This window comes from Seriola dumerili, unplaced genomic scaffold (assembly GCF_002260705.1).
Source record: "Seriola dumerili isolate Sdu_G_001 unplaced genomic scaffold, Sdu_1.0 BDQW01000052.1, whole genome shotgun sequence".
In the NCBI taxonomy this organism is placed as follows: domain Eukaryota; kingdom Metazoa; phylum Chordata; class Actinopteri; order Carangiformes; family Carangidae; genus Seriola; species Seriola dumerili.
The window spans coordinates 18,400,169-18,412,673 of NW_019174307.1; the positions used below are offsets into that span (position 1 = coordinate 18,400,169).

General features: G+C 42.4%; 1 protein-coding gene across 1 annotated transcript in view; it reads right to left on the reverse strand.

Annotated features, from left to right (window-relative positions):
- LOC111218440 (Krueppel-like factor 7) overlaps nucleotides 1–6,916 on the reverse strand; it is a 57,997-nt gene extending 51,081 nt beyond the window's left edge. Inside the window, exon 1 of the mRNA XM_022740748.1 lies at nucleotides 6,711–6,916. Coding sequence (XP_022596469.1) covers nucleotides 6,711–6,812 — 102 coding nt within the window. The 5' untranslated portion in view covers nucleotides 6,813–6,916. The remainder of the gene's footprint in view (nucleotides 1–6,710) is intronic.
- Nucleotides 6,917–12,505: the final 5,589 nt, after the last annotated feature.

Below are 12,505 nucleotides of genomic sequence, written 5' to 3' on the forward strand. Positions count from 1 at the left end.
CCAGCCTGGGGGGAGCTTCAGTTCAGAGAGAAATTACAAGCAGCTGAGTGGTAAAAAAAAAAAAAAAACCCAGTCAGCTTCCTAGATGTAATTCCATCTGATATGAGGAATTTCTGACAGCTATAATGTCTTTCACTTTTCAAAAAGATCAACAAAATGTCAACAAAATAGGGATGAAATGGAAGCAAAACCATCATTGCTGGTTAAATAAATAAAATCTAATATTAAGATGAATACAGCTGATTCAGCTCAGGAGCAATACATCCGTTTTCAGGTTTTCTGCTTTAGGCTCCGTTAAAATGGTTTGACTATAGAGTAACCATCTTGGACTAATCCACAAGTGCTGCTCCGTCATTATAAAAGGGAGATTTTCCTGGTCTGGAGACAATGCAGTAATTAGTCAATATCAGACATGTGGAAATTCTGACCTTTTGTTGATACAAGATGAAAAGTCATCGCTCATTAGGATTCAAAGTTTAGGGAACACGGAGGTCTGCATCAAAGTCCATAGTCATCCAGACAATAGTTCCAGTCTGGGCCAAAGTGCTGGACCGACATCAGTCATCAACGATGTGACGTTTCGGATTTTAAAAAGCCAGAATTAACGTCCTGCAGCTCTATAGATGCTTCTAATAAACTGGTTGATTTATTATTATACTGAAACAGGAAAAGTTCCAGTTGCTGCTGCATTCAGGATATACGATAAATTCAGTTTTAAGTTGCCTTTTACAAAAAGGTATATTTTATGATTACTTATTACATAACCAGCAACTACATTCCTCCTTCTCTTCATCTCTCTCTCTCTTTCTCTCTCTCTCAGTCTCCCTCACTGTCGCTCTCTCACTTTTCTGATGTGTATTTCCTCCTTTTCTCTCCATTCCTTTGTTTTCCTCCCTCGTCTTCCTCTTTTTTTTCATCTGCTGCGACGATGAGGAAGCAGCTGTGCTTCACAGACAATTACATAACGGGGAGTGTGTGGGTGTGTGTGTTTGTGTGTGTGTGTGTGTGTGTGTGTGTGTGTGTGTGTGTGTGTGTGTGTCTGTCTGTGGTGATAAAGGACGGATGGCGGAAGAAACAAAAGGAAGGTTGCGTAAAAAAGGTTTGGCTTCCCTCTCCTGACTAACTTTCACGTGCGTTTATTCGTCTCAGCTCATTCATTGTGTCCACTGGTGTTTTCTTTCGCTCTCATCCTTTCCTTCACTCGTCCCCCTCACCTCCGCCCCCCATCCCCTCCATCCTACATACAGAGTTACTGGGCTGTGAAATGTGAAAAACTGCCGCATGCATAGCAATTCATTATCTTGTCAAACTTCCCTGGGCCAGCATCATGCCATGGGGAGAGAGAGAGAGAGAAACAGAGGGAGAAAGAGAGAGAGATATAAAGAGAGAGAGAGAGAGAGAGAGAGAGAGAGACAGAGAGAGAGAGATAGAAAACCAGTTGGTTCCAATGGTTCATGCAGTGGGTTAACAGGTTACCAAAGAAAGTTCCTGCAGAGTGACCGTTACGTTGCTTCACATGTTGCGAGTGGGAGCGCGTTGTCATTTAAAAAAATCTAATACAGTGGGAAAAAAGAAAACAACATTGATCATTGGTTGTTGTCATAGAAATACAAAACCAGTACCTCCAACCTGACCAAACAGGATCTTAAATGAGGATTGTAGTGTGGTGTAAATGAGAGTAAACACAACCTTTAAAACATCTGGTGCAACGCCTGAGAGAATTGTTGTACCTGGATTTAAACTATGGAGACAGTTACTTCCTCCCAGCCTGTGTGCTTGGATTGAGTTATTGTGTTATTGATGGTTACAGTAGAAATGGTTAACAGACACTTAAAATGGTGCAGCTTGTTGGGTGGATACAAAACCTCAGCGTAAGGAGAAAGACAGTACCATGTATGTTCACGTTGTGTTTGACTTGGAGCTTGATGGTGATTATCTGTGTAAAACGGCAGTGAATACTTGGACTTGTGAGCATTTCTTCTGCAGAAACACTGAGGATCGGACAGAAATAGATGCAGTGGTTGATTCTGCATTATTTTCAATCATAACCCGCAGCAGATATAACACTGTCAGGATGCATTCTTGAGAGAAACGGAGGGCTGCAGGGTGCAGGCTTGTCGGGCCTAGTGGAGAAACTGTATATCAGTAACACAGAGCTGGTTGGCCTCACATAGTGCTGTAACAACACCACAGCAAATAAATCAATCAGCCTGAAAAGAACTACAGACACACGGAGCATGTAAATTAAGAGGCGAGATGAGAAAGAGACTGAGAGAGAGAGTCGGCCAGTTTAACCTCAGCTTCAGTTTTCACCTCAATCATCCTTCTGTTTTCATAATCTCTGTTTTTCCCTCTCGCTCACCAGACTTTGGCTTCGGCTCTGCTTTGAAATAAATGGATTACATCTAATTTGGAAGTCTGGGTTTGCCATTTTATCCTAGGAAACCACTCTATACGCGCACACACACACACACACACACACACACACACACACACAAATCCCTAAAGCCTATCACATCATTCCAATCCTGCAAAGATGCAGCAATTATACGCACAACATGGGCTCATACTGTCAGAGGCAACAAGACTGATAGACAGGTGTGTGTGTGTGTGTGTGTGTGTGAGTGAGAAAGGGAGAGTAAGAGAGGGGTGGGGATGGGGGGGTCCACATGTTTAGCCATGATGCAAAGCAGCTGATAAAAGCAGCCTGTACAAGGAGTACAAGGAAACAAAGACCAGAAGTATGATGTAGGGACAGACAGGAAAGATAAATGACACACACAAATTTGGTTGTTTGTGTGTGTGTGTGTGTGTGTGTGTGTGTGTGCGTGTGTGTGTGCGTGTGTGTGTGTGTGTGTGTGTGTTCCTCTGTCCGTCTGACAGCAAACGTGTGTGTGTGGTCGAAAGTGGCGTGATGAGTCCTGCCAGACCATAGCTTTCCATTAGTGCATGCCAGCCAACTGTGTGTGTGTGTGTGTGTGTGTGTGTGTGTGTGTGTGTGTGTGTGTGTGTGTGTGTGTGTGATGGAGTGAATGAGGGGATAGAGGGAGACAGAAGGAACAAGAGTGGAAAAAATGTGGGTGTGCCTGGTCTCAGTGTGTGTTTGTCTCTCCTCTCCCTGAGACTGTGTCCCCACTAGTGCAGATAAATTAGAGAAAACACCTCTCAGTTTTGGCCGTCCATCCACTATAACCCAGTGTTTTCCACTCTGAAAAACTGAGCTTATATCAATCAATGTTCTCTTAGGTGAATTTGAAAACTCAGAGCAGTTTGTATGAATAAAATTAAAACCACATTCACAAACATGATGCAATACGTCCACAAAACAGGAACATTTAAAGAAACTTCAGACATTTTTCATGCTAGTTTGAGTCAAAAGAGAAGTTTCATCTCACACATTCAGCACAGAGACAGTTTAGTCGAGAATGTTGTTAGCCTAGCTTAGCACAAACAGTGGAAGCAGAGGGAAATATGCACACCTGGGGTTTGTTACACCGAACTGTTGTTGGTCGAGAAAACGGTCTAATTAGCTAACCTGTTTATTCAAATTTGAGCTATTAGGTGGTAAAAGATCTCCACATTAAGCAGACAGACACACACCTTGACAAATCATGCCTTTGTAAAATGGTCATGGCCAAGCTATTAGCTAGAAGTCACCCAACAGGTCTGAAACAATCTTGACATTCATTAATAGTCGTGTTTCCCTTCACGTGATGAATATAATAATTCAATTGCTTTTCTTTTGTCTCCACCAACTCCAACCAATGTCTGTTTCTATCTTCTGGATGTTCCACTGTCTTCACCAGCTAGTCGCTAACTTTGTCTGTCTGCTGTTTGGTGCTGGGCAGGAAGTGAACGCTGGGTTTATCAAAGGTCACTTGATGAAAAGAGCTGCCTGCTGCTGCTGCTGCTGCTGCAGGAGACACTGAGATTGGACCCTACAGAAAGTGCCCTGTTAAACCAAAACTACAAGTCAAAAGAGGCTAAAAAGCTGAGTGGAGCTTCACAGTTGGTGATAATACAACAACTTTACAGTTGGTGGAAGGCAAGTTTTACGGAGCTCGGCTAGCAGTTGCCCCTGCTTCAACTGTTTGTGCTGAGTTTGGCTAAACGTGTCTTGGACTAGTCTATGTGCTGGACATACAGCGATGGAACTGATATCTATTTCCGCATCTAATTCCTGGAAAGAACACAAACAAGCATATTTCAAAAAATGTCAGAGTGCTCCTTCAAAAAGTCTTCAACTGCCTCCAATTAGCATTAATTGCCACTAGTTGTTGCCAGTGTAACAACTAATGGGGAGCCAAATGAACAAAAACTGTATTTGACACTATCCATAAGTCATTATAGCCACTCACACAAAACAGGTGCCATCATTCAATTATGTTTTGTGTCACAACAGTAATGCTGCCGGATTTCAGATGACAACTGACAGTGTCCTCGCGTTCTAGCTAAACAGTATTTTTAATAGGCTGCAAAGTGAAAAACACTTTTCTGTGAATGGATAAACTGAGTGGAATCACTTTTTCCCCGGCTCTACATTCCTGTCTCTAGGCACCAATTTAAACAGCTTTTTTCCAGCCATTCTGTGGAAAATGAGACATGACATCAAAACCTGAAACTCTATGAAACCTCTCAATCAATTAACAATATGATTACAGACCAAAAAAAATGGGTTACAGGGGATGAAACTATGTGCTGTTTGGACTAAAAATAGGACGAGGCGGCGAGGATTTGTGTCAGTAAGACAGAGAGGAGAGATGCAGTGTGGGCTTCATTCAGGACAACAGGAACAAACACGCACATGGTCTAACCCCTCTGCACACACACAATGGACCGACCCAGCTCCATCTGAGCAGATCCCATGCATGCAGGGGACTCGGTGGGATACTCCTAATAGCAAATAAAGGTGATAACAAAAGACAACATACACACACACACACACACACTCTCACACACACACAGACGAGGCTGAAGATGGCTTCCAATTAACAGCTTCCATTTGTCAAGTTCAAGGGGGCAAACTAATGGGAAAATATTTTTAATCACCTGATTTTCTGTTATTGAATTGTGTTTTCAATCTTCATTCGATATTGAAACCCACACTCTGTTTGTAAAACCAGAAAAAAGGCAATTTCACTGTCCCCCTCCCCCACAGACCACAAAATCTCTGTACACAGAAAAATCACTGTGATTGCCGTTTTATCTATTTTTATACCAATAAAATGAGCGTTTTTACGTATGAGATAAAGGTTATAAGAACAGTCTGGGGGCTCTCCTGCAGAGGCTACTGTATGTTCTATAGTGGGTGATGATGCATAATTCAGCAGGATTATCTGCAAACAAACAGTGGCAGATGCGGATATATTATTTAAGAATAAGTCACTAGCTATTAGGCATGTGTCCATCTTCCAAGGCCTGTGTGTGTGTGTGTGTGTGTGTGTGTGTGTGTGTGTGTGTGTGTGTTTGTGATAATCCAAACATATCAGGCTGGCAGACTGGCCTATCGATCACATCAGTCACACGAAAAACAGCCTCCCGCTCCAGGATTCAAATGCTTATATTCTACACACCATCCACTCTCACCTTCAGTCAGCTCTCACTCTGAGTCTGAACCGCCAGTGAAACAGGATGAGAGCATAAAGTGTACTTCATTGCCACGTAATAGGAGAGAGACCATTCAAAGCTTGATGGAAAGTTGCAGGAAATGCACAGTCTCTAAATCCTGCAAGCACATTAACATTAAGCTCAAATAAGGTTAAAACAGCTGAATTTCATCCCCATCAGACCAACATGGAGCCCCTAAATGTTTCTCCATCTCTGACACTCATCTCCAGAAATTTTCAGATGGACCACCTGCGTTTTACAGCTCCATCCAACAGCACTGCCCATTACATATGAGGCAAATACGCATGGGATAAGTAAGAGGTAGAACCCCTGATTTTGATGCCTAACAGACCAAAGTGAAACCTTTAATGTTGCCTCATCAGTGAAGGGGAAATCCATCGTATATCCCCGAAAAGAAGCAAAAGAGAAGCAAAAATTATTTCAGCTTCACCACCTGCGTTTTAGAGTTTTTTTTTTTTTCTTTTTTTCTTTCTTTAAGAGGTTGTTGGATTTTCTCAGGTCCTTAAGGAGATGGTCATCCTTTTTAGGTTTTGGTTAAAATCTGAGAATTATCATGGGGGATTTCGCAGGACAACAGTGTCATGCTCCTGCTTTTACATTAATGATTAAGGGGTTTGATTACGCCTTAAGTATGTTTAAGATACAGCTAAGGGAGGTTTGGTTTGTAGTAAGAGGCATGTCCGTAAATGTGAAGATGGTTGTTGTTTTACGAATCTTTTTAAAATGCTTTTTGTCCATTAGTGCCATTAGTGCGTAAAGCTCCCTGTCTCTACACCCCCCGCCCCCCCCTCCGCTCACCAACTCTGCATGTGTGTGTGTGTGTGTGTGTGTGTGTGTGTGTGTGTGTGTGTGTGTGTGTGTGTTTTCTCCTGTCAGCGGACCTCGCCGTGCTCCATGTGAGCGAAAAAAAAAAAAAAGACGCAACTACACGGAGCTGCTGCCGCCGCTCCGGAGCGCTCCACTGATGCAAAACACTAAAAACACACAGAGCAAACATCAACCAGCGCACACATGACATCTCATCCCAGTTTCTAACCCCCTTCAGTTTCCCGGAAAAGAAGAGAAAACGCATCAGCGCTGACCTGCTGCCAGTTCTCCTCCAGGGAAGGCATAGCGGAGAAATAACCAGTGTCATGAACGAGTTGGAGTTCCTGGAAAATACTGTAATTCGCCAACACATCCATGCTTGATGCAAAAAGGAAAACTCAGTAAAGAAGTCCGGAATCCAAACGATAAAAACGTACTTCTTCTTTCTTCTTCTCAGACTTGTCAAATTTAAAAAAAACAAATGCTGGAAAAACCCCAGCTGGTGCAGATGAGCGCACCTGAGCACTTTAATTTAAAAAAAAGAAAAAGCTAAGAGGAAATAAAGAGTTGATTATTTTATCTTTGTCAGTGCTATTCCCTCTCCTCTCTGCTCGCGCTGTCACGCCTCTCTCCTCAGTCCGGGCTCGGGGGTGCCAGATCTATTTCCGCATTGCCAGATTGCCAACCGGTCTCCGTACGAGCTGCCAGGTTGCCAGGTTTGCTCCTCCAGCAGCAGACTGGACCCCGCTGCAATCCAGGCGACCGGCGCGAGAGGGGAGGGAGACAGGGGAGGAGCCACCTGTCAATCAATTTCATGCGTGGCCTAATAAGGTAAATAGGGTTGATGATGTCACTGGCGTCCAATTAAGGAGGCGCTGTGACTGAGGGAGTGGGCGGAGCTTTCAGGGATGCAGGGACACTATTGGCCGCAGGAGGCTGTCAGTCCCGTCCGTAGATGGCAGTGAGGGGTGAGTTATTTTTAGAGGCCTATATAAAACCAGCAGCATTCCTCTTTCAATCATTACAGGCTGCACAGGCAGAGAGGAGAGAAACCACGAGTGCGGCTGCTGCTGCTGCTGTGAGGAAACGGCGACAAAAGCCATGAACAGTCGTATGAATCTGCAGAAAGAAGCAGCTGAGCCTCAGAGGCTGCTGCAGCAGTGATGCTGGCGATAAGACGCTGTGTTGTTTTTCTGATGTGTGACAGCTTCACCACAGAGACTCAACCATGTGCTTCTCATGTGGTGATGTCTGCACGGAGAGCAGGGATGCAGTGGAGGGAAGAGCTCAGCTCGATCCGCCCACCTGTTCAGTTCAGGAGAGTTTACCCCCCCCCCTTTATTTCTAGAGTACAAATGAATCCACAGTCATCAGCATTTTTTGTCGCCACATTAGAAATGTATATCTTCCAGACTTGAACTCACTCTTGCTCAATGTCACTGTATAAACTAAGGAAACTATGTATTAATGAGCAGTGGTGGAAGAGTTTAGATATTCTATTTTATTAAAAGTAACAAACCACGCTGTAAAAGTAAATTATAACTAAAACTAAGTCAGAAATCAACTTTGGTTCACAGAAGTAAACGTTCTCCGTCACTCTCCACCACTGCTAATGACAGTGCACCATTTCTTCATTTGGTTGTTGAAAATGTGATGAACTTTACCGCCAAGTTCTGTAGGAAAAGCTACGTGATGTGAAGCGGTGCAGACTTGTCAACGCTAGTGCCAGTTTAAAATTTGGAAACTTGCAAATAACTAAAATGTTTTCTCAAAGATTTAGTGCTTCGTGTTTTTGTTTGCCAATCTGTTATAAACTGGAACACAATAGATAATCAAAAACTTGATCATTTGTCAATTGCAGGGGCGTAATAGAACACAAAATCCACATTTGGTGCATTTTTGTACGATAGTATTTCTTGGCATTGACTGTAAAAAAATGTTGACATTAAACAGTGTCTCGTTGGCCATAATTCTTGGCGCTCAACGCAGTCATGTCGTAAATAAATAAAAAAATGTTAGTATTGCACCACCATTATTCAAAAGGCTCCCAGTCTAAGGTTTTTTCATTCAGTTCTACACTTTATATGTATAGTCTGTAAAGCCTTTATTTTATTTTCAGCTTTTACTCAGTTAAGCAGCTCTGTGGCCCCGGAGGTTCATCCATCAGTGGTGAGATTGACTGCCGACGCAGTGGATAATTTCTGGGTGACTGCAGCTCCTTTATTCATGACAGGTACAACCTGACTGCTGTTGCCTGCCGGCTCTCTAACAGACACATTTGGAGGATGATGTCAAAAGTGTCTGTCTTTTTTTTTGTGTGTGTTTGTTTTGTTTTTGTTTCAGACACTGTACACACCCCAAATTTAAAACACCTGAACTTGATCCATAACATGACATCACACAGTTTTATGATGAGTCACTACTCTTTGTCCATTGTCTCTCTAACTTACATCAGAGGCTCCCCCAGCTTTGATTTCTCTCATTTGTGTTTGCCATAATGACAACACCTGTTATATATGTATATAGATCCAGGTGCTAACCAAATTAGCATAGTTTTGCTAACATGATGCAACAACCCAAGACCAGAACAATTTTAGACAACAGTGATTATTTGGTTGACAGGTTGTTAGGAAAAGTCATGTATGGAGCTGGATGTCCTGTTTCATACACAGAGCAAATACACGTACCGTTACATCCCATTATAAAGCAATCAAATGAGCTTCATTCGACATCACTTTCACTGCAAATCAATTTAAAACTGGGATAATTGTTTGGAAGAATCAAGTCTAGAAATTTGGTGTATTGAGATTTTCCAAATTCAGTATATGATTAAAGATTGTGTTCAGATAAATGCAGAGTCTGAGGAGAGTTTAAGTTTTCATTAATGCCATAAATTACTAGTTTAGATCATTCTGTATTGATTGTTTATTGGTGACTGATATATGATGCGATTGGTCAGCGATTGATTCGATTCAATTCATTTAAGTGCTGTCATTCAGATCATAAGAGAGACCTGTGTCCAGGCGTAAACACGTACAGTTTGATGTGTTCATAGGATCACAGTTTTTATTAAACACTGACATGACTGGCTGAACCTGAGCGCAGAGGATGTTCAGACAGATAGGACGGCTCCGCTGGTTTGTTATAGAGATCATAAACCCTTTTTAAAGGATCAGATGGCTGAAATCATTTCCAACAGGCGCTCAAAACGTTTGATGGGCTCCTTAGTTGTGTTAACTGGATTGGCTGATTCTTCTCTGTTGCTCACGGTCACACACACGCACACACATGCATGCACGCACGCACACACACCTTTTTCCTTCGTCTCATTTACTTCTTTTTCTTGCTATATTCCCTTTTTTCTTTATTATTTCCCTCTTTCCCACTTTCATTCCTCCTCCCCTCCTTCCCCTTGCCATATTCTCATCTTTCTTTACTCTCTTCTTTCTTCCCCTTTGATTCTAACATCTTCCTTCAGCCCTCCCTCACTTCCTTCCTTCCTGTTCTGTAGTTTCATAGTTTTGTCATCTGTGGCTTCCTTCTTTCAGTGATCACACCTAATTTCCAGAAACCTGCCTCTGCCTCCGACACTCTGTGTCGTCTCTTTCCTCTGACACCATTAGTGTGACTGACACAAACTGCAGCACACATCCAGTTACTCTTGCAAATTACATTAATTGGTTTAATGAGGGTGCAATAATTGAAAGGTCAAAATTTGAAACTCAAATGTGACGTCCTAGACAACACTGGTCTAATTTGAACAAAAACCTGTAGAGCGATGCAGTCTGGCACTTTGTTCAACAAAGCTTGACTACTTATGGAGATCACACCACCGAAGGTCAAAATTTCATCTTTCAGAGATATTGAAACTGCTCCACCACCAGTGCAAGGTCAATAAAAGCTTGTTAACTTGTTTTTGGGGAATTGGTTATTATTTCTTTCCCTTTGCCCTTCACAACCTCACTTCTTTAGCTGCAAATAAGTATGAGTCTCAGCTGTAGGAGGCAAAGCTGGCTACAAAATATCAGATACACAACAAGCTGTTATATGGTAAATCAAGTCCCTGCACATCACACAACTAGATGGTTTAAGGACCCGATCAATGTTCCTCAAATAAGCTTAAAAACAACCATGTTTCTCAGATTTGGATGTGATACGAGTCTGTCCATCCACTGATGACTCCCACCTATCTGTCTCTTATGTAACAGCCACATGATGTGTAACCCATAGTGAGGATTTGCATGTTATTGAGTTAACACTTGCTTTGTGTTGTTGTGTGCCTGGGCCTCCCCTCGCTCTTTCTCTCTCGCTCTCAACTTCTTCGGCGTGTGTCTCGTCCCTCGGGGACGTACTGCTGGTCTCTGAGGACCGCAAGAGCCAGATGGCTTCTGGATCGGCTGTTTCAGGACATTTTCCCCATTGATTTTTACAGCTCAGTCTGCCACCGGAACAGAGGAAGGAAGGTAGGAAGGAGGAGGGAGCTGGAGTCAGGGAGGGGGGAGAGAAAGTGTGTGTATGTGTGAGTGTGGTGGAGGAGTATGGATCAATAATACTACTGGCTGCCTTTAAGACCCTTAACAGATTCACATGCAGCATCTTGGTGAGATTCAATATTAAACAAGACTAGGTCAAAACCTAGTATATTGCTGGACCGTGTAGTATTTGCATTCTGCCTCGTGTCAGCTGGTTTCAGCCCTTTATCTGTTTGCTTCTATCCCACTCTCTGTGCTCACATATACAGTGTTTTAATACAGCTGAATTCACAATAAAGCTGTTTCAATTCCTATTGTCAGACAATGGTACAAGTACGAAATAGTGACTGAAACACGGCCACATGTTAACCAGCAGTCACTTTCAGCCATTTCCAAGCTGCTGCTCTGCTGCAGGTAAAATCCTGATTTTATAACTGCAACGATGTGGGACAAAATCACCATAGACAAATTAAAGACAAAGCCTGTGCTGTGATTTCAGCTAAGGTTTGTCCAAAAAGTTGCAACATTTGTCATTAGGTGCTTCTTTGAAGAAAAAAGTAGATGAATGGGTCACACTACAAAGGTGCTACATTGGTAACACTGTTTCTTTGTGCTAAATCATTTTCGAAGAGCAACCACTGATGGGGAAACTCCAACACATGGCCAGTTTTGCCAATGGTGGAACTTGATCACTCAGTCAGTCAGACCAACCAACAACTATTATAATTAGTACTATTATTCTACTACTACTACAATTACTAAACTGTACTATACTAATAAACTATAAAAAAAATACTACTCCTCCACCTACTACTTTGATCATTAAAGCTGACTCAGTTTTTCTGCTCTTGCTAATCCTATTTCTTCTACTATTAGTAGTTGTATTGCTACTACTTCTATGAAAGAGGTACAACTACTACTAAAACTACTATAGTACTACCACAACCAAGAATGCTGCTATGAATACTCTTGCTTACTAATACTAGTGCTACAACAAATGTTACTACTAGTCTTAATCTACAATTCTGATTGCTAAGACCACAAGTATAACTGCTACTATGAGTAGCTGTAGAAAAGGAGCCCATAGGTCCTTTGTGCAGCATGTTATTATGACCCATAGGGACAGCTTGTTGTCCATCTAGTGGCTGAGTAATTATGACAGGAGCAAAGGGAAAAGCAGAGTGACAAAGTCCGGTTGGCGTGGACGGATGCATCAATGAAACACAGGAATGTGACAGAGGCGAGATGTTCGATTCAGTTCATGTTGTTTCATTTATCCATGACCACTTGACAAAGTTAACCATGTTGTTATCATTGTAACCATGACAGCAAAGATTGTCTTATGTAACCCGAACCACCATCTTTTCCTAAACCTAAACAAGCCGTTTTTACGCTTAAACCAAGCCATGACCGTTTACTATGGCGACAGAGGTAAGCTATACCGCTGTCGGTATACAACCATGACAACCAAAATCTGGTACGCCTGCTGCCATAGGGGCACTATTTCAGGAGATAATCCTATGGGTCGTATCAGACGACTTACATAGTTGTTGAGGTTGGAAACTACAGAACTACTACAACTACAACCATTATCACTA